This window comes from Takifugu flavidus, chromosome 10 (genome assembly GCF_003711565.1).
Source record: "Takifugu flavidus isolate HTHZ2018 chromosome 10, ASM371156v2, whole genome shotgun sequence".
Lineage (NCBI taxonomy): Eukaryota > Metazoa > Chordata > Actinopteri > Tetraodontiformes > Tetraodontidae > Takifugu > Takifugu flavidus.
This window is the reverse complement of record NC_079529.1, coordinates 2,995,550-3,017,012: the sequence shown is the minus strand read 5'-3', so window position 1 is coordinate 3,017,012 and position 21,463 is coordinate 2,995,550. Positions and strand designations below refer to the sequence as shown.

At 47.0% G+C, this 21,463-nt stretch overlaps 3 protein-coding genes across 11 annotated transcripts; all 3 read left to right on the top strand.

The window, feature by feature from the left end:
- Positions 1-3,328: 3,328 nt before the first annotated feature.
- On the top strand, positions 3,329-4,095 carry fabp4b (fatty acid binding protein 4b). Of its 2 annotated transcripts, XM_057045630.1 has the most exons (4): positions 3,335-3,499; positions 3,566-3,741; positions 3,820-3,921; positions 3,996-4,095. In XM_057045630.1, exons 1-4 carry the CDS (start codon positions 3,427-3,429, stop codon positions 4,044-4,046), a joined length of 402 nt encoding a protein of 133 aa, XP_056901610.1. In that variant the 5' UTR covers positions 3,335-3,426; the 3' UTR covers positions 4,047-4,095. The 2 variants fall into 2 exon arrangements, with proteins under 2 accessions (XP_056901609.1, XP_056901610.1); XM_057045629.1 differs by having other exon boundaries at positions 3,329-3,741.
- Positions 4,096-5,004: 909 nt separating this feature from the next.
- On the top strand, positions 5,005-7,311 carry LOC130532784 (protein FAM8A1-like). The gene is made up of 5 exons (XM_057045628.1): positions 5,005-5,572; positions 5,857-5,977; positions 6,176-6,299; positions 6,370-6,509; positions 6,599-7,311. The coding sequence occupies exons 1-5, from the start codon at positions 5,062-5,064 to the stop codon at positions 6,741-6,743; spliced, it is 1,041 nt and encodes a 346-aa protein (XP_056901608.1). The 5' UTR covers positions 5,005-5,061; the 3' UTR covers positions 6,744-7,311.
- Positions 7,312-10,954: 3,643 nt separating this feature from the next.
- Positions 10,955-21,463, top strand: LOC130533228 (ataxin-1-like). 8 transcript variants are annotated; one of them, XR_008952509.1, is made up of 5 exons: positions 12,514-12,879; positions 16,048-18,115; positions 18,209-18,985; positions 19,117-19,182; positions 21,175-21,463. XR_008952509.1 is itself a non-coding variant. In XM_057046494.1 (3 exons), the coding sequence occupies exons 2-3, from the start codon at positions 16,295-16,297 to the stop codon at positions 18,809-18,811; spliced, it is 2,424 nt and encodes an 807-aa protein (XP_056902474.1). In that variant the 5' UTR covers positions 10,955-11,073; positions 16,048-16,294; the 3' UTR covers positions 18,812-21,463. The 8 variants fall into 8 exon arrangements, 5 of the variants coding, with proteins under 5 accessions (XP_056902474.1, XP_056902473.1, XP_056902477.1 ...); XR_008952507.1 differs by having other exon boundaries at positions 19,117-21,463; XR_008952508.1 differs by having other exon boundaries at positions 18,209-19,182.

The window sequence follows — 21,463 nt, the reverse complement described above, 5'->3', positions numbered from 1 at the left end:
AGAGCAGTCATCTGCTGAGATGGCCAAGTTAATTGTCACAGCCTAACACTTACCACATGTCTAAACAAAGGTAAATGCTCAGCCCCCCTCCCTCCAATTAATCCTCAATCAGGGGTGCTGCTCCGCACCGCCGCCTTTGTGCCCCCGTCTGGGCTCAGCAGGTGGGGTTCTGCGGACCCGAGTGTGTGCCTACGTGCGTTCTACAAAAACGATCTGTGACACAGACAGACGGCCACGTGAGGGATACGGGCGGCATCGGGCCCAATGATTGATCAGAAGTTTCTCATGACGGAGGCTTTATATAACTTGCAGCCGACGGATGCACTTTCCCATGTTGTGAGGGGTCAGGGGGCCACCCTCCAGCACTGTTGCAGTTGTTTTTCATGCATGAATACAAGCCCACTGTTGGGGGTGGGGGTGAGTGAGGTGGGGGTGATCTAAGAGAACATAAAAGAGCAGCATAGAACTGTACAGTATGTAGCACTTTAGCTCCCGGTGAACCCCCCCCCCTCCCTCCCACCCACTGCACTTTGCACTCTGACTGTGCCCCGACGGGCAACACTCCCATCCCTGGATGGACAGAACAAGCAGTGTCTGTGTGAGAGGCACCTACGCCGCCCCCTCCCCCCACACACCCCCCGCCCCCCAAGCCTGTGGTTGGTGCGCTGTAAACCAGAAGCCCGAGGCGCCGGGAGCGTGTGGGATGAACGGATGAGAGGGAAGATCAAAGCAAGGAAGCATGAAAAAGCTCAAAGCACACAGGCGAAAGCAACCTCTCTCACCTCTGCCGAACACACACACACACACACACACACACACACACACACACACACACACTACACACACACACACACACACACTGGCTAAGCAGAGCAATTGAAGTCCACCCTAGCCTGTGGTTCCCCCTCATCAACAGCCACAGAAAAGGGCCCATGAGAGTGCTCAGAGCTCGGGTCATGTCAGCCTCTCTGCAGCTGATGTCCTGAACTGCTGGGAACAGGACCTGGCATGGCCCATCATAGAGAATACCTGATTCAGAGTGATTCACGTCACAGCCCCAGCAATGGAACACACCAGTCACTGTTTGTTACAAAGGTTCAAACTGATTTTTTTAATGTGAAAAGAAAAAAAAGAGTTATTTCTGCTGTGGGGTGGGGGGGGTTGTTTTAATGTGTGTCATTGAAAACTTTATACAAGGGCCCGAGGTCACAAGGTCAAGATGGTGCAAGATCATCAAAAAAAAAGATGTTCAATTTAATCGAGAAAATCCTCAATCATCATGCATGTTACCAGTCAAGATAACAGCAGCAACAAGAGGTAAAAAATGTAATTATTATTTCAGAGAGTTACTGATTAAGCAGAAAAGGACTAAATGGAGACTCGCTTAAAAGTGACAAATTCCTGACAACGTGGGGTTTAAATACGCTGTCAAAAGCACCAGACGCTCTCACTGGATGCACAGACGTGCATCTAAAGTTCACCGTCGATGCCGACGGCCATGACCTCTGTTTTACCTGCCGCCATGCAAAGCTAGTTCTGCTTAATAATGAGGCAAGTCAGATTTGTAAACTCTTTTGGCCCCGAGGATTCTCTCTCCATTATTCATGAGTCCTCAGGTTGGACCCTGGGAACAAGCTGAGCGAGGCCCTGTGTCAATACGAAACACTGGCCGCCACAATGGGCTCTGCCTCCAACTACACTGTTGACAGACACCAACACAAAGGAGTTGAAAGGGGTCCCCCTCCGTTCTCACACACACCGAAGAATGAGTCAGTGTGCTGCCGCTCAGGGCTGTGTTTGTACAGTATATACAGCTTTTGTCCACCGCCACTGTTCTCTCATCAATGGGGGCTGAAGTGTTGATGAAAACCAGGAGGAACGGACTTCTCTGCGGCTGCCAGCGAGGGTTCACGTTCAGTCGACGGGCTCTGCGCCTGCTGGATGGCACTTGCGTGTGCAGAAAGCCCCCCCCCCCCCCCGGGTGACAGAACAAGGCGTAATCGGCTTATTTGTGGGTAAACAGTGCTCCAAGATACTGAATATGTCTGTCCTTCTTTTCTCTGTCAACGCTCAGAAGGAAATATTACATTTACACCATGAAATCAAATATTACAATCAATAAATATAGGCTGCCAGAGTAAACGGATAATAAATCATCTGTTTTTGTTTCAACTCCGAGCCAGGATCAGCGTCAGACTTACCAGGCCTGTCGTTTTGGAGTGATTTGGAGACATATTTGTCCTCCCTCTATCCCTCCTGAATGATAATCATCTACTATGAACTACTTCTGAAATCATCAAGAAATTGTAAAGTGTCTAATTTATCCCGATAGATTATTCAAACCTCTTTACTTTCCCTTGTCTTTGCACTGTGTCAAAACAATTAAAAACATTGTAGCTATATCATTATCATTATATTAACGAATGGTTACAAAATACCGTGTCATGATAAAAACATTCCTAACCTTACAAGTTTGCGTCAACTTATGTAGAAAATGCAGTTTGTTTGTAGGCATCCAAATTTCAGACATAACTCGGGGGTGTAAAGCAAAAGTTTATCTGAAAATTAGGGAGAAAACCAAGAATTCAAACAATCTAGTGTAATCTACTTGCACATCCACTAGAGGGAGATACGCTCTAAATCAGAAATGTGTTGGGAGTAATTTTGCCCATATTTAGCCTCTCGAGTCATAGCCATAAAGCTCAAAACGTCACTAATGTTTGAAAAAGATAAACAGAATAACTATAAAAAACAAAAATCAATGTGCCTTTTGCTAGAAAGTCAGTCTATTGTTTTAATTATGTATGTGTATGTAGATATCTATACTTAATTGAACAAAGGCCAATGTAAACTGCATGTCTGTATTGAACCTGACCAGGTAAAGACAAAATATAGGTGGACAATAAACAAGAAAACCTGTAGATTTTTAGCTTTCCCTGCTCTTTACTTGTCCTCGAAGTCAAATAAACTTCTTAAGAATTTAAATTTACACAAAGATTGCCTGGGTCCAATTTGCTTTTCAAAGGCGCCACCTACCGACCATAACCAGCATTACAATGACCGCAAACGCATGAGGATGCTGTCGTGGGACAAATCAGTAAATTGGTCAGCAGTTAATTGGGTTTCTGTTTGAGTCAGAAACATACACTTTGCATAAATTATTCCAAAGTCCACGTTGACACCCACACGATATTAAAGTCTATGCTACCAAGCTCGCGAGTCTGATTGATAAGACACGCCCCCTTGCCTGTTTGCATGGCAACGGCTGCACCTGCTCTTGATTGGTGCTTCTGGCTCTGGCACGTGCTTAACAAGGGTTTAAATGCGCAAACTTGTCCGACTTCTCAGTGTCCATCGCCGAATTTCAGCCATCGGAACTGAAAACCTTCGTGTTTGAGTCTGATCATCACCCTTCTCATCATCACCATGGTTGAGCAGTTTGTGGGCAACTGGACTCTGGTTTCCAGCGATAACTTTGATGACTACATGAAGACAATCGGTAAGTTTATTCGTGCTCGTTGTCGGTGTGGAATTGGATTAATTGATCGTCGCTTTTACGTTCTAGGTGTGAACTTTGCAACCAGGCAAATGGGCAACATGGTGAAGCCCAACCTGGTGTTCAGCATGGGCGATGATGGCTTCATATCCATGAAGTCTGAGAGCACTTTCAAAACTACAGAGATCAAGTTCAAGCTGACCGAAGAGTTCGAGGAGACTACTGCGGATGGCCGGAACACCAAGGTGGGTCATCTCCTTCTCCTAATGAAACAAGGATGCACAGTTTGCCTCTGATGTTTGACAGTCAAATCTCTCCCTCAGACCGTCGTCACCTTTGAGAACGGCAAACTTGTACAATATCAGAAGTGGGACGGAAAGGAAACTACAATCGAACGAGAGATTCAAGATGGAAAACTCACCGCTGTAAGACTTTGAGCCTCAATCCGTCATCTTTGCACCTTCACGTTGTGGCTAATTTTTATTCTTTATGCCAACAGAAATGCATCGCAGATGATGTTGTGGCACTGAGGACATATGAGAGAGTTTGATCTTTTCAGTCTTCTGTCTCGTCAATAAAATCTGAATTGTGAAAAATGAGACATTTGTACTTGTGCTAATCTTGTGGGGCTTTAACATAAGGAGTTCTACCACCCCTGGTCTGTTCCACCAGTTAATCCCAGACTTTGTTATCTTGTGGGGAAGCTGATCTTTTCAAAGTCGGGTGTTCTTCGATTACAATCCCTAAACCTGCTTACTCCTTTAATCAGAACATGTCATGTGGTTTGACAGTCTCAGATTTATTGTGATTACATAATGCAGCCATTCTTGAGGATTTGAACCTAAAATGTGAATAAAGGCTTCTTGTTCCAACAAGGACAATGAACATGGGGGGGTGAAATCCCTGCTGGGGGTCACAATGCTGACCTCATTTATGGCAAGCCTCTTGTCTCTGATATACAGGGGAGGTGGGGGCAAGTGAGTGCACATAATGGGTTTTAATTAAGTCTTTGGGGCAGTAGGTTGAAGCCCAAATTGAAAGATTCCTAGGTTTTAGTGGAATGCTCCATATGGTGCTGCAAGGAAAGCAGCTGAATCTTTTAAAACTTTAACTAAAATATAGGGCCAGGAATCAAAATAGAGTCCTTCAATTCACTTTTTTTTGCTGTCTTGTTGAAAGGAATAAAACCAATAGATAGGTGTAATATCTTAAAACGTTGTAAAGCATTCGTTAGTACCCCAATGATTTTACATCAAACATTTTTATTCATGCTTTTATTCTTTTAAAGTAATTGCATATCTATCCTATGCAGCTCCCATCAAACGGAGCTGGCGCCCCCAAGCGGTCGACTGTTAAAACTACACGCACCGTTTGGACGGTACCACTGTGACGTAAGAGCGGGTGTGGACACCTTTGATAAACGCGACAAACGACAGTTGCGCAAAATTTCGACTTTTAAAAACACAAACTGACCCTTGAAATGAACAAATGCTAAGAATTACGCACGAACAACTGAGGTTTGTTGCCCATCGCATTTTCTTTTTAAATTTCGACGTCCAGGTGAAATGATCTGTGCCAGCGTCGTACGTGAGACAACGCCATCATCAAACATGGCTGACACAGAAAACACAAACATGGAAGTCGACGACAAAAAGAATAAACCGACTGATAACAAGGTCGATTCGCTTATCAAGACGGTTACCGCTAGAACAAAAAACAGAAATAACCTTGGACAGAATAAAAATGGTAGAAGAGGACTCACTACGACAGAATACTGTGAGCAGCTGCAGGCGTGGATGTGGCAGTACTACACCGGATATGTGAACTGGCAGAGCTGGCTGTCGGCGGCAGCAGCCCTGCCTTGTCCATTCGTTTTGCAGTCACCGACCGGTGTGACGGTGCCTCTTGACATCAACTCACAGAACTGGCACAACGGCCCGTTTGGCCTTGCGTTGTCGTCACACCCAGCCGGTGTTAGCTCACAAAGCGCCCGGGCGGTGGGTGCAGCCGGCGGGGCTCCTGTCACCGCTCAGCCGCAGCAGTTACCTCCGGAGAATGGAAATGCACTCAGACAAGGTAACCGCGGCTAGTCCGAACGTCTGGCAAACATTTCTAAACCATATACATCATCTCAAACTTAATGGTTTTTTTTTTTCTTTCTCGGATCAGAACTAGTTTGAATGATCTCATTATTCATACATCCCTAATATCGATCCGGGTTTACAAAATGAGCTAACTGGACAAAATAGATTGCAACACTTGTATTTGGCCCATACTAACCTTACAGACCACAACAAAACATAACCAAAAATCCCATATAATAATGATATATTTGAGCTCAAGTCTTCTCCGTCTTCCAGGTCGGGAGTACAACATTCCTTCACCTCTCCAAAGACTCTTGGCTGAGATGGTTGATTTCTTCATATTGTTCTTCATCAAGGCGACCATCATCATCAGCATAATGCACCTGAGTGGAATAAAGTAAGTTTTTATTTCTTGTATTTCTTTGCAGAGCTTGAGTAAAAGGTTACTGATGAGGATAAAGGGATTCAAGGCCACACACAGGAAGAATTATCAGAATAAGATCTTGGTTGTAAAACCCAAAAATATATTGAGGAAAGTGGGGTTTTTTTTTGGGTTTTTTTTAGAGATGTGACAGAAAAACTGTTGATTTTTTAGGGATGTGTCCAAGTTTGCCATGCATTTTATCGTGGAGGAAATCGACGAGGACACGTCGATGGAAGAGCTGCAGAAAATGATGCTGGTTGCGCTTGTGTACCGGATATTAGTGTGTTTTTATGAGGTCAGTTGATGACAAATGAAAATACTGAAATGCTCCCATGCAGTTCGGTGGCAACTCTTCCTTCTTCCAGATTGTGTGCATCTGGGGGGCGGGAGGCGCCACTCCGGGGAAGTTTCTTGTCGGACTCCGAGTCATTACCTGCGACTCGTCCGTTCTGGTTCAGCCTGACAGGATACTTGTGGTGCCAGCAACTAATGTGTCCCTGTCTGCGTGAGTTGTTGATATTCAATTGCTTGTGTATTTTGGTTCTGTCCTGCCTCTCCTCTTTCAGTCCGACTGATCTCTGTCTCTTCCTACAGATCGGCCATTCGGGCTTTGAACAAGAACTTTTCAATTGCCTTCTTTTTCCCAGCCTTCATCACGCTTCTCTTCTTCCAGCACAACAGGACTGTGTATGATATGGTTGCCGGGACTATTGTGGTAAAGCGCTCCAGAGTCAGATGATGCAGAGGAGTCGCGTTTCTGTGCATTGTTATGACAAAGACGACGGCTGCAGAGCCCAGACAGTGTCCAAAAATGCAGGATCACTAAAGTGGTTGCCCAGAGTTTGATACACATCAGTATAAACGGCTTTGGTTCCTTCGCAAACGGGTTTTGTTAATCTGGGACACATGCAGTATTTTTATAAACTTGTCTACTTGCTGCTTTCACTGTTCTGTATAAGAAACGTAAAAGTATTTTTAAAAGGAAAAAACGTGTGTATTCTACTTTTCAGAAACACTGTCCTGCTTCTTTTAGTGGTTCAGTCTAGGCACGAATGACCTGCGTCACTCAGTATTTGGAATGCAGCACACCTGTTAATGCCGTTAATCACCTTAAGTCGAGTATTTGTAATATTTGTAATGGTGCTTGGATGGCAGCAGGGACATGCATTAATTTTAGCAGCTGCCAAAGCACTTTTGTTTCTAAGGCATGTTGATGTGCCTTATGAAGAGAAAATGTCAACCTGATCACTCTTTACTTTTAACTCAGCATGTGTGTGAATAAACAGTTCATGTGTGACAACTTTGAATGTGATTCTCTTAATATATTGTTTTTTGCTTTTAAGTTAATCTCTAGCTGTTTGAGTCGGGGCATCTTTCTGTAAATGGTTTAATTCCGATTTATAACATTTGATATGTATCGTACTAAATTATTGACTCTATGCTACGGCCATGTGTTTGAAGATTACCATTGGTAGTTGAACTAGTTGACAAACTTTAACTTTGTTATTGTTCGCTTGAAAAGCGAGTTTGCCGCCCCCTAGTGTTCATTGTTTGGAAAAACGTAGGACTGACGCGCCATGGGGGAGCTCAAGCTGCAACCAAATCCGAGGGGGTATGTGTGTGTGTGTGTGTGTGTAGGATGATAACATCTGCCACGAAGATTATTCCCCCCCGAGTCTTGATTCAATGAGACTTTTCTCCCAATTTTGTTGCTTTCTGGTGTGCGTGGTCCATGGAGGGGACAGTGGAAGCTCCAATTGCTGCCAAATGTTGACTCGTTGATTGTGTTGGGTCCAGTAAGTGGCAGTTTCAGCTGACAGTCGCAGATGGTACTCCCAAATTACAGAGCGAACGCCTCCAGCAACACATGCTGCTGCCTTCCACCATGCCATTACTGTAGGCAATGGAATAATGTAACTCTTAGTCATGAAGGGAAGAACTGAAAAATGCGTGGGCTGACACACTATCCACCATCACTACGCTGTACACCCACGAGAGTTTGAGGAGCTCTATTTGGAGGTTTAGGCCAGTTTGTAATCTATTTTCGTATTAGTGTGATGTCAGTTGCCTCTGAGAACATGCAGGGAAAGTTTTTTTTTTTTTTTTTTTTTTTAAATAAAAAAGCCAAGCTGCATTTCATTTATTTCTGTCCACCTATTTACCTCTTTTCTATTTGAAAAGATACAAGAAATATGTTGGTTATAAGTGGATATGATGGAACTAAACGCAATAACACAACAGACTGCATTTTTAGGTCTAAATTCTATTCCCCCAACACTATTTCTCTCATTTCCAAGCAGCAACACTTAAACCTAGTTCCACTACCACATGGGCTGACATACGGCATCAACTTCCTGCCACATATCCTGGATCTAAATCCAAGAGAGTCATCTCTACAGGCAGCACAGAGGCCTCGCAGCTTTGTCTGTCAGCCATGTGTCAGCCTGAACAGAGGTCAGAGATGGTGGCGTAAACAGTCTGGACCCGGCTGAACTGAAATAACCCACGTCGCAGCTTCCGTGACAGGCAGATTGCAGATGTTTCGGTTGGAGGTGCTGCCGACTGAAATGCCGCTGTGAGGCGTCCTCCTCTCAAATAGAATCAGTAATTATAGGCTGTGGTTTGGCTGGAGGGGAAACTGGGGATAAAGACAGGAGCTGTTGACGGGACACGCACACATGCTTTGACACCATGTGTCAGAAAAGCACATGAAAGTAATATAATGCAATTTACACACGTGGACAGAGGTTATGGGTCAGATCGTTGACTATTTTGACGGCTGAAATTAAGAGAACAAAGTCGTATTCTGTGATGTGCTGCTTTAAGTGGCCTGGTATGTAAATAAATGATGCTTTTGGAGGGCCTGTTAGTGTCCGAGTGATTGATGCAGCATCGGTACAGGCTACCGTGATGCAACTGTGAGCTTTTTCAAGTTTTTGATTTTTGAATATGGTTGTCAAGACAACCTGTGTTGGTTATCAGAGACATATTCACCTCCATCTCATGAAATGTTGCTCCGGGGTAACACAACGCCTGGTTTCACAGGACGTGTGAGACTGAGGGTGAACTGAAAGGTTTTTAAAAAGTGACTCATCTGCTTTCAGCCCATCTCCCTCTTTTCAAGAGAACTATTGTCGCGTTGATGCCGGTTTGGTCTGAGGATTACCTGGCAATACCACCAAAATTAATCATAACTGAACACACTGAAGCCAAATTAGAGAGAAAAGGGTTGTAAAAAAAGTGAGTTGAAAAGGATTCGAAAATACTACACAATCCAGATTTGACGGGTCGTTTTCTTTCGTTCTTTCTCATTAAAACCTGGACTTTTACGTTGTGCGCCCTCTATCGTTTAAAGTTAGTATTGGAGAAGGCGAAGCAGGGGGTTCTTTAAGGTCATTGACGACATATTTGGGTTTTAATTATTTTTATTAATCAGTCATTCACTGACCAGTATATATATTATAACTTACAGCAGCATATGTGTATTTAGTATTGACATTTATAAAAAAAGATTTAAGCTTGTTTAGCCTCAACATGGATAGATTGTGTAATTCATGGCAATTTCAGTTCAGTTATTGGTTCATAATTTTATTGTATTCATAATATTAATGTCCTGGTTATAAGTTGATGTTCTGATATTTCTGACCAGGTCCTGAAAAACAAAAATGACTAAATAAACTGAATTTGTCTTCCTGGTTGGACAGTGTTATGCTTTCATTTGACATCTTTTTTGTTTCCTTGAAGTTGACCTTTTGTTCCCCCGGTGGCTGTCCTCCACATGTCACCTCCACCCAATTATTTAGGCTTTTTAAGTGCTGTGATAGCAATGCTTTGCTATTTTCAGCTGAATGAAAAGTCTTCGAACATGGATTCAGAGCGTCGGCTGAGCAATGTGTGAAAGCTACCGTAAAATCAGTGGAGGGATCTGTTAACCCTTCCCACACGAGAAGGGGAACTTTTTAAACAAACACACTGAAATAAATGACATTTAGTCCAAACATTTGACCTCAACACTGAAGGGTATTTAAGGCCTACACTCAAACTGCTACTAGTTTCCACTCAGACTCAGAAGCTTTGACATTGTCTGATATTCCCAGGTCAGCTCCTCTGCCTACAGTTTCTGCTCTCTCTTAACTGTTGAATCCACCGGCCCTCAATGGCCCCTTTCAGCATGTCATGCTACACCACCGCGGCTACGTTGCCACCCATCCTTCTTAGTGGGGACTGTAGAGGCTGTGGAGCTGCCTTGTTGCCATGGCAGCAAGCACTTTCACATTCTCCCCACATTACCCGCGCAGTGTGGCCACCACTCCGCCGCCGCCACCATACCGAAGGGCTCGGCGGTGGAGTCGGGGCAGAGCCGGTGTATTTTACCTCCTGCGCGGATACCAGCTGCCCTCTCAACCCCAACAGCCACACCTCGCTTTCCCTTCAAATAACGGCATAATATTTCCCCACAGGCTGCTCCATCTCTGAAAATATTCCTGAAAAGCAAGTTCTGAAATTTCATGTGACCTCAATATTCGAGTTTTACCTTTCATTTTACAAGCTTTTAAAAGAGGTCACGTGAGGTCAAACACATTAATATTGGCATTTTAATAATTTTTAGATGTCATAAAAGCCATAAAAGCTCATTGGCTCATAAAAGCTGATTTCCTGGAGCATTATTGAGAACCACAGTTTTCATTAAGAAGGAGCTGCAAACATTTGTCTGCTGTTCAGGGGTATTTATGTAAGCACAGTTTGATAATAACGGAAACTTTTAATGAAAGCTATATTTAATTAGCAAGTAGTATACAGTACTATATAGTAGTATACTGCACTGTAATTGCCTTTGTGATAAGATCCGGATCGTCTCCAAATCGTTTCACCCTTTTTAAAAAGAAAAATGACGTCATAGGCTATTTAGACTAAAGTCCAATGGCTCACTACGCACTTTCCTGTCTGCGTGTTTGTGTAAGGGCCAGTGTTACATGTCTGGACATGCCTGCAGCATGACAGGAACGTGAGTTCCACAGACCATCATGGTGCGGACGGAAGGTCGCGCCTGGATACTGGGCGCTTTCGAGGTAACGCGATTCCATTTTCAGCCTTGTCGGCGCGCTTAACTTCCCCCCAGAACGTAAATCGGAATATTTGCCCCAAAGGTTGTGCGGTATAATCACCTACTACAACAGTTGGAAGCCACTTGAGTTTCCATTCTGTTTTCTACTGAAGGCTGCATAGGTAAGAGCAGGTGAGTAAGAGGTCGTTTTGGGTAGTTAGTGCCTGTAACATGACGCACGCTGTGTTGTGGTTTGCAGCATTCCCTCTCAGTAGGCACCTCGCACTCTGCAGAGCTGCACTTGTACCTTAGCCTCTAGATGTTTGAGCTCACAGTGGGTAAACACATGCAAACACGCCCCTCTCTCTGCTTGGAAATCAAAGTATCTAACTGGAAAAATCTGTCAACAAATACGTGTCATCCATCCATTTATTGCTACTGCAGATTTAACCTAATGGTGGGCTGCAGGAGCAGCAGGAATCGAACCCAGGACTTTAGTGCTGCGAGGCACTTGATGTCAGCTTATACTATAGAATAACTCTGATCCATCCAAATGTCAAGGAAGCCCAGTGGTGCTCGAATGTTAAACGGTTCCACTCAGGATGGAGCTGGAAGTTGTTTCGGTGGCGTCAAAAACCTATTTTCTGACATGAATTTGTTTAGACCGATGGGAGAGAAACCTGAATATTGCGTTGAAGGTGTAGCCCTGTGGCAAAGACAGCATCCAACGCATTCTGCTCTCCTGTGTCGGGGGTGTGTCGGCATGCTCTAACCTACAGCAGTGAGAAGGTTTACGGAGCTTCCCGAGCTCTCATACCACCTTGTGGGCTTGTCATAGTAACAATGCATTATTTGTTGTGGTGCTTGTGTTTCTCCCAGAGGTGTCAGTGGAGGGGATGTTCTCCTCGCTCTGACTGCAGGAAAGCAGATACCTGGTGGTTTAACCCCCCCACCATCTGCAGCCTTACAGCCAGTCTGCTGTCCAGGATAAAGTGATAAAAGCCCGGGGCTGCTGGGTTGGAGGATCGGGGTTTGAAAGTCGCTCTGCAGCTGCATCCAGGCTCATTTTAGGGCGGGCTCGCTTGGCAGATTACAGAGATTTGTCTCTGCGAATAATAAAAAAATGAAAGAACAAAAAAGAAAACGCGTGAAAAGAGCTTTTGACATTTACGCTTTCTGCATGCCTACAATCCCTCGGCTTTGGTTACTGCACACATGCGTGCCTGTGCCATTCTGAAAACCCCAGTTACTCACACCGTATATCTGTCTGAGCAAAGCCTTTCTGAATTTCAAGCTCCCTCCCTCCCACCTCTCACCCCCCCTCCCTGTCTGTGGCGCCCTTCCCCTCCTCTTCCTCTCGGTGTGAGCGTAGTCTGGGCCCTACGCCAAGTAGAGTGTGTTTTTTTTGAATGAATACCTGATGCGGCTGATGAGGCTGGCTGGGGGAGGAGCTGTGTCAGTGGAGTACAGCGAGAGGAAGAGGAGGGAGGCAGTGGAAGGGAGAGAGAGAGAGAGAAGCAGCCAGGCAGAGAAGGAGCTGGCTTTGCATTGGTTGGTGGCCTTGCATAACACACGATGGAGCAGCCTTGAATGCAGGGTTTGGTGTTGGGGGGACTTCCTTTACCATCAGGGGCAGCAGAGCCTCCGTACCAGACTCCAGTGAGGAAGGGCAAAGCTGGAGAGGAGGGCGACTCCAGCGGAGGAGAGCGACACAAAAGAAAAGGTTCAGGAAGAGGAGTCCTAGGACATACACGTACACACACACGTACACACACAGAAGCAGGAAGAAATCTCTGGACATGCTGTGCAAGCGGTGGCTGTGGAGAGACTGGTGAGCTATTCTTAGTCCTGTAACTAGTGGAGGGGGGGAGAGACGAGGGGGTGGTCGGTGGTGGGGCTGTCTCTAGTCTTTATGTTATGTAGCATAGTATCGGCTGCTCAGCTACTACACTGTCATTCTAACCCCCACCCCCCGGAGGCGACACTCAGAGGGCTTGACCACAGTCCCGGTTAGTAGGATTAAACCAGTAGTGGAGGCATTCTCGGAGGTGGGGGGAGGGGGGGGGGGGGGTTCGCTTGCATGCACATCCCTGCTCGTGTTTAGTGTGATTGGAGTGTGTCGGGCAGCGGTGCATGATTGTGAAGACAAACAGCCTCAACCCACTGCCTGTTCTTACTGTCTGCTTTAGTCTGCCACACGGTAGGTCCGCCCCTTAAAGGCGTAGGCATTGGTGAGAAAGGGCAGTACAAAGGCTCTTTTGGCTATGGGGGGGGGGGGGGGGGCGACTATGGGGGGGACGACGACGACACTGTTTGGATCTGACTAGTGAGCAAAATACCTGTGTCTGTGGGTGTAGGGTGCTATTTGGTTGCTGTGAATAGCTGTTTTTGCTGTTGTATCTGCCATAGTAACCCCCACCTCCCTGTTTCACACCACTGCTCCGATTGATAATGATGTTTTTGTTTTCTATATATAGCCCTTCGCTGTGCAGGGTTTTCACTGTGTAGCCGCGGCCGGTCTCGTAGCAGGAACCCTAACCTGCAGCAGTGTTGACAACAGGTTTCTCCCAACTGCATCTCCTCGACTCGCGCATCAGCATCTTGACACATAACGGCCAATTCTGCTCCCCCCTCCCCGTTTATTACATCCCTTCGTCATTCTGCTGCAGAGAAGAAGGGGATCAATTGGTGTAACGGCACGAGAGAGAAGATGCAGGGCTTAGGTGGATGGAGGAGAGGCAGGGAGCTAGAGGGGCTGTTGACTGCTGTGTCCGCCTGTGCCCACTCTGACAGCGGATGCACGCTACGTCTCCGCTGCATGCAGCTTTTCTTTTTTCCTCCCCCATGTGGAAGTATGGAAGCGGATCAAATGCGTGGTTGCTCTATCACCGTCTGAGCGGAACGGCATCCCGGTGATCCTCACACGGAGCCTGTCCTCCCGTCCCTCCCGCTGTTGTCATCACTACATATGTCTCAGAGGTGACAGCGGCGGACTTGGGGATTGACTCGCGGCTCCCCGGCTTGGCCTGGCCTTTGTTCTTCATAATATTTTTCCATATTTGTAGGTGTCACCGTTCTATTAATAGGCTGGTGTTGGAAATTCTGCAGAGGCTTTCTCCTGCTGTGCGTCTGAGCCTAGTGTGCGCGTGTGAGAGAGACTGTGTGCAGGGAGTGTTGTCTACAGGTCATGTAAGGAAAGGAATAACATGGTTGTGTGTGTGTGTGTGTGTGTGTGTGTGTGTGTGCAGAGGCGGTGGTGTGCTTTTGTGCCAGCGCGCGCCGGCTTTGTCTCGCAGCGCTGCTACAATCACATTAAGTACCTGCGCCTCAGATGTGATGTCATTACTGTGTTGCTGAGGGTACGGTTGTTGCCACCGGGAGGCGTCGCACGCCGAAGCTCCGGCTGTAGTGGCGGCCGCGTCCCTGATTGGGGATTTCTCAGAACGGTGGGGGCCATGCTGCTCTGATGCTGCAGGCGCTGCTCAATATGGGTCAGGCAGCGTTCTCCCTGTTTTCTTTCCTCTTTCTCATCACCCATCTTTTTTCCTTCTCTCACCCCTTTACCCCCTTTTACAGAGTCACTTCAGATCGCCTCTCTCACTCCTCCCTCTCCCTCTCACTCTCCGTTTCTCTCCCCCCTGCTGCTCTACTCCTTTGTTATGTCTGATAGATCTATAGAACCGCATGATGTTATGTGTATTGCACATTTTTCTTTGCATGCAGGATCCTTTTTATACAGCCAGCGTTAGTTACTGACCAAGGTCACCTTCTATGTTTCTTTCTTTTTAGTTTAATCCCCTCGCCTGCTTTGTTTGGCGCCATACAGTATGTCCATGGCTGCCCGCTCTGCTGTACCTCCCTTTAATACAGAAATACAATGCACGGCTGTGAAATAACCCGGCTCCTTTGAATGGAATGTAGGAATTGGAATACTGAATGGACGGATGTGTGAAAGTGCATCGTGCAGTGTGTCAGTGTTTTGCCTCTGGCTAATGAACAACACAGTGCAGTGCAGTGACCCTCAGATAAGCTTTCAGGAATTATCCAGTGGAAAATAAAAACGAGGCAATACACGTTATCACGTTGGGGTTTTGTGCTGCGTCGGTAGGTACACCTGGGTGTTTCGGGTCCTGCTGCACTGAGGGGGCCGGCGGATGCCGCCCTTTCCATGAGGGAGTCGTTCACATGCTTTCAATTCCAGTAATTCTCCCCATTTCTTGTTGTGTTTGTGGGCCGACCTAATCTTCAGTGTGCTGTTACACTCAACTCTCCGAAGGCTGACTCATTCAGTGTTTACCGAACCGCGCCGTATTCCCTTGAACTTTGAAACACGATTCAAACGGGATGCAGCCCAACACCGTTGTTAAAATATTTTAACAGGGTTTGCTGACGCTAACGGAGAATGCTAATTACAGAAGTTTCTGCAAACAACTGCGAGCTCTACTGCGGCGCCGCCCTTTGACCCAGAATTCCCGCCCAGAGGTGGATTTTTAAAGCAGCTCCACTGACTCGACACGAGGCTGGGGAGTGTTAGAGGCACAAGCACAGGCTCCTCTGAGGATGCTAATCTGTCCTCTGTGTTCTGACCAGAGTGCCTGAAGAAAGGAAAAAGCACCTGTAAACACCCAGACACACAAACGCCACGCAAACATCTGTCTGGCACAGTAACGCAATACGGCCGCACACGCTTTTAGGGACAGTTAATCTTAGTCTCCTGCATGCTGAGTGGCGCTACAAAAGACTTAGTGACAGTGCTTTATACACACACTCTGAAGGGAGAGACTTAGACGCGTCATTTCTTCGAATGAGGCACTTTAGAGCAGCAGATCAACACAAGTCAGAGGATGTGGTCCCTGGTACCACCTGGTGGCAAAACACAGAAATACCAAAAATAAGATTTCATGTATTGTTACGTTGTTTTTTTTAAATGGTTAAACAATAGAAATTGAATAATAATCTTAATGTCTGAGTTGATATAGCTTTTATTCTTTCTCATCAGATCCCTGCTGACGCTGTGCACAAGGTGGACTGGTCAGAAATGATACCTCATGAAGTTCGCCTGGCTCATTTAGTGGGCTGGAGATGCATCTTTTCAGCTGTAAAACCTAGAAGTGTCCCACAGTAAACACAAGGAAAGGTCAGCTAACACTGTACTCGGGGAGGTCAGCTCCTGCACAGAACTAGGAAGTGGTGCTGAGAGACCGGACCAGAAGACCATCAAGTAGCACCACAATCACTACGACACAATGAAATCTAATCAGGAGCGAAGTAATGGGTGCCTGCCTCCTAAGAAGCGTGAGATCCTGGCTCTGGAGCAGAGGCCAGTGGTGGTAGCCACAGAAACGCCTCCAGTTGACATAGCGACCGACTGCCCCCACACAGAGAACCTAGCGTGGCTGGCGAGTGTAGCTAGCGAACGTTGCAAATCCAGGGATGCAGAAAGCCCCAGATGTTCCATTTCCTCCACAGTATCCTCTATTCAAGCCCCTTCTATTCCCTCCTCTGCAGCTCCTCTTCCTGCAGTGCCGCTGGCCCCCCTCCCTGCTGTTTACCCGACAGCCCTCCCTCAGCAAACCGGGACCATCCAGTTTGCTCAGCTGGGGCCTAATGTTCAGTTCATCAGTTCTGGGCCTTACGCCGGCTACATTTCCTCGCACATCATTTCCACCAACACGAGCCCTGCCCCTCACAACTCTGCCGCCGGACAGCGCCCCCACCTGGATGGCTACACAGCAGCCCTCATCTCCCCCAATGCCAAGGCGGATCAACAGTTTCAGATAGGCCTCTCTCCCACTGAGCTAACTCCCGTTTCTCTCCCAAGCACACCGCAAGTCCCCGGCCAGTACATTCATCTGGAGAGCAGAACGCCTCTGACTGTCAGTGGGAACCCAGTGGCCTCACCCACAGCCCACCTGCAGCTGCAGCCTCACACAGCTGTTCTCCCTCCAACACTAACCCTCGCTCCATCCCAGCTGGTGCTTCAGTATGCAGATGGATCTTCAGGAAAGAAACCAGACGAGCATGCTAAGAGTGCAGTGAATGGAGAATTGGAGGTGGTTAAGCAGCCCAAAGCTCCCGCTCAGCCTGCAAACCATCAGCCCGTCCAGAGCTACGAGGCCAGACATATCCTCCTGCCCGCAGACTATGGACAAAACTCTGTGGGCCTCCAGACCTCCTTGGTTTTGGTGGCTCAGCACAACCACGGAGCAGACCGTGAGGCCAATTCAAATAAGATCTCCTTCGTGCAGACTGAGAAAGGAGGCCTCGGTGTAGGAAAACCGGTCTCCAGATCTCCCTCTTTCACCCCCATCTCTTCCTCAGAAGTGGTCAAGTCTGTCGCATCACATACAATCATCCAAACCACCATTCCCGAGGAGCTGCCCGGCGGTCTTTATACCTCCACGCAAGCACCCATAATAGGCTACATTACGAGCGCCAACCAGCATTCTCTCGGCTACCACCCAGCATTACCTCAGCACCTCATTATCCCAAGTGGACAGTCCCTCCTCATACCCGTCAGTGGCACTAATAACGGCACAGAAACTGAAGTTAGTCACACGGTGGCCACGCTCTCTTCCCCCATTACCCCTCAGATATCCACTGCTATGCCTCACGCCTATTTGGCCACAGCCCTCTCCAAGTGTGAGTTACTGGGAACAGATGGAAACCAACCACCTCCTGCTGAAGCACAGACGCCGGCCCTGCCGGCCCTACCGGCCCTGCCCTCCACCCCCTCCCCGGTGGTCGTGGCACCTCCCTCCCCAGCTCCAATGCCCGCTCCCAACCCAGCTCCAGTCTCCGCTCCCATTTCCATCCAAGCCTCTCCCTCCATCTCCTCCTCCTCTTCCCCTGTGGCACTTCCACCATTTTTCATGCGAGGCTCCATCATCCAGCTGGCAGACGGGGAACTGAAGCGCGTGGAGGACCTGAAGACGGAGGACTTCATCCAGAGTGCTGAGATTAGCAGCGAGCTGAAGATAGATTCCAGCACTGTGGAGCGTATCGACAGTGGACAGACTCCCAACGCTGTGATCATACAGTTCTCAGTAGGGGAGCTCAAAGCGCAGGTATGTCATGTCTTAAGTATCCCACACACCACCGTTGCCATGGAACTGCAGTGATGGGCTGGTGTCCCTAACGTTGTTGTGCCTCTGCTTCAGGTGTGTGTGGAGGTGCTGGTGGAGTATCCCTTCTTCGTCTTCGGGCAAGGCTGGTCGTCATGCTGCCCAGACAGGACAACGGAGCTGTTTGAGCTGTCCTGCGCTAAGCTGTGTGTGGGCGACGTGTGCGTGTCGCTGACCCTCCGCAGCCTTCGGAACGGCTCCGTCGTGGAAAGCCAGAAGAGTGCTCAGCTGTTGGGCCAGTGTCACATCGCGGACGCTACCGTTAGAAACAGCACAAGTCCGAATGGCACACTCATTAACAGGGGCCTCCTCATGAAGGCTTCCAGGGAGCCCTTGACGGGACCGAGGCAGGAGCCTCCACCAGCACTGGGACTGTTTCCAGGACAAGGAGAGGGGGTCTGTGGACCACCGATGGCAGAGTCAAGGACAAGAGAACAAAGACAGGAATCGGCTAAAATGGGCGACACAGAGAGACCCCTGGGACGCAAGAGACGGTGGTCGGCTCCGGAGCGAGACCAGACTGAGAGGGAGGAGCCTCCCCCGACCCTGCCCAGGCCCTCCTTCATCCCTCAGGAGGTTAAAATCAGCATCGAGGGCCACTCCAATGCTGGGAGTGAAATGTGCTTGAACAAAATGTAGACTGAGCTTTTTATCACCTGTGGTTCGCTGTTGTGCTCTGCCCCCCCCCCCCCCCCCCCTCACCTCAAGTTACAGCGGCAGAGTTTACACTGTATTAACACCACCTCCCTTTCTTTCACACACAATGATTCTGGTACAGGCGATGCTCTGCGGCGGGGCACCTTCACACTCGAGGTCAGTGCAATCAATGCTGAAAGCAAAAAGGAATGCAGAGCGATTGTTCTGTATGAATTGCAGTAGGACTCTGTGTCACCTATCATAAGCTGGATCTCCTTCATTACATGTCTTAAACCGCTTGGGTGCAGATGAGGCTGTCCTTCCTCTTCACCACATCAACAAGCACAGACCCAATGTCGGCGTATGCAAACTGGGTAACCTCATACTCTCATCCTGTCTGTTTTGTTTGTGGTTTATGGAGGATTGGAGGAACCTTTGGTATTTCAAAAACACCAGTTGTTTCTCATTATTGGTCCCCCCCAAAAAAAAGGTGGGGGACCTTTTTTTTTTCTGCTAGTGGCTGTCAGACACAGCTTTGTCATCAGCACAGTTCAGTCTCCCAAGGTCATTCTCGTGCTGCGTGAGTAAATTTAATAACATTTGCATAAGGTGACCTGCAGCAGGTATTCTACTGGACAAGCTTCATAATGTTTTTGTTCAGTCTCGCAATTCGAGCAATGCCCAAAGGAGCTGATGTTTAAACTCTGATGCTTTGTGGATCCATCGATCCCGTTTAGGCCATTGCCTAATTGGCCACTTGGGGGCAGCAAAGAGAATCCTAAAAATATAGACTGTTAGACCTTTTGCTCAACATTCAAAGGCGTCACATTTACCTCGCAGTGGGAAACAGCACTGTTTGCCTATGACATTAATTCTTTTTAGATGGCCTTCAATCTTATTTTCCTGATTTAAATGAATAGAAGCTGGTGCAGCTCAGCTTTCCGACCCTACAGCTCGTTGCTTTCTTACAGTCAAATACTATCGTACAGTTCATACTCAGGAACAGTGTGTAACTGCATATGTCAAACTATGTGTGTGTCTGTGTGAATGGTTCTTTGTAGTCCTGACACAATGCGTGCACATCCACGATCGTGTGTGTGTGTGTGTGTGTGTGTGTGTGTGTTTTGAGCAGCAGCACTTTGTTGATGTACCCAGCTGCGGTGTGGTGGCGTCAGCTGTTGAAGATATTTTCAGAGTAATCAACTGACTGTTTTTCATTGCGCGGCCTCCAGGCCTCCAACATTGTCAGAAAGCATTATATACCGGAGCAGGGAATGTAAACACATTGGGGAATCTTTATTTTTGATGACAGATTCAAGCTACTATATAGAGAAAGAAAGAGACAAATGTAGAGTTTATTATCCAGCTAGTTATTGATCTTGTACAGTAAATTGTATCCTATAAAGAGTGTAAAGTGTGAGTATAGATATTCTAATCCTCATGTAGTGTATGTACTGTATGTGCCACAGGGCCTCCTCTTCCAATCATTCCATGACATCATCAATACCAAGTGATCCCGCTACCTTACAGTCAGTTCGAGTGTTGCTCCTCTATTCATGAATGTGCTTCAGTTATTTCATCTGATTTGGCCGCATAAGCATAATCCAGCCTGCTACAAATAGCCATGGAACTTTTCTAAACTCCCGGAAAAAACGTTTGTTCCAAACCCAGACTGTTCTGTTCCCGTCTGACCGCTCAGGCTAAACACTGCCCGCTGACTGTTCCTCTCAAGAGTTGTGTGATTGTATATTTTTTCACTGTTGCTTACAGGCAGTTGACCATCACCTCACCTGACATTTTAGACACGGGCGTGGAACGGCGTCGGGCCGCGCAGCCAATCTATGAAATGGTTTCTTGAAGCCTGAAGGAATGATTTCAGCATTTGGGGGGGGGAAGAACGACCGACTTCCCACAATGTTGGAATATCCCTTTATAGGGCTTGCACTCCATTCCAGTTATCTCAGCAAAGCCAACAAGCTGTTGATCAGTTGCACACACAGGCTTTCAATAAAGAGTAATGTTGACACAGGTAATCTGCCACTGGCCTCCTAAAATATCTGATTTTCACACTATTTCTTTTTACTGTTCAATATGGTGTATAAGCACCATCTAGTGGTGAAATCTGAAATTGCACTTTGTCATATGGGGTGGGGATGGGGTTGGGTTTGGGGGCTGTTAGTCTAACTAATGTACAGCATGTCTGGGATGACTCCTACATTAACAGTACAGCATCTCAGTGAACTGTAAATAGCCAAAGTCTTCCATTATATTGTTGGTACTATGTGTTTCCAGGGAAACGAACACTGTTCCCTGCGTACTTTAAAGTGAAGTTCAATTGTCAACGCGTGTCCTCATTTATTTGACAGGAACACAGGATTTTTGCTTCACAGAAGAGGCGTTAATTTGCACCAGCTCAGAAGCTCCACGGGAAGGAGTAAAAAATATTTAGGAAACTGGGTCAGTTTATTGGCTAAATCTCAATCTAAGATACATTATGTCCAGCCGTCAGTATGTGGTATGTATCTCTAATATTCCTTTATTTTGGTGGTGTTGAGGTCTGCTAGCCGGAAAGTTAAATCTCTCCTTCAAATGTTTGATTTTACATTGGATCAAATATATTCAGAGAAATAAAGACTTTAATGGAAATCACAGAAA

What these genes read in the sequence shown, in the direction of transcription:
- fabp4b (XM_057045629.1), top strand. Translation starts at nt 3,427, where the DNA reads ATGGTTGAGCAGTTTGTGGGCAACTGGACTCTGGTTTCCAGCGATAAC. An exon ending in CGGATGGCCGGAACACCAAG is followed by an intron (nt 3,742 to 3,819) that starts GTGGGTCATCTC and finishes TCTCTCCCTCAG; the next exon opens with ACCGTCGTCACCTTTGAGAA. An exon ending in AAGATGGAAAACTCACCGCT is followed by an intron (nt 3,922 to 3,995) that starts GTAAGACTTTGA and finishes TTATGCCAACAG; the next exon opens with AAATGCATCGCAGATGATGT.
- LOC130532784 (XM_057045628.1), top strand. Translation starts at nt 5,062, where the DNA reads ATGATCTGTGCCAGCGTCGTACGTGAGACAACGCCATCATCAAACATG. An exon ending in ATGCACCTGAGTGGAATAAA is followed by an intron (nt 5,978 to 6,175) that starts GTAAGTTTTTAT and finishes TTGATTTTTTAG; the next exon opens with GGATGTGTCCAAGTTTGCCA. An exon ending in TATTAGTGTGTTTTTATGAG is followed by an intron (nt 6,300 to 6,369) that starts GTCAGTTGATGA and finishes TCCTTCTTCCAG; the next exon opens with ATTGTGTGCATCTGGGGGGC.
- LOC130533228 (XM_057046494.1), top strand. Translation starts at nt 16,295, where the DNA reads ATGAAATCTAATCAGGAGCGAAGTAATGGGTGCCTGCCTCCTAAGAAG. An exon ending in TAGGGGAGCTCAAAGCGCAG is followed by an intron (nt 18,116 to 18,208) that starts GTATGTCATGTC and finishes CCTCTGCTTCAG; the next exon opens with GTGTGTGTGGAGGTGCTGGT.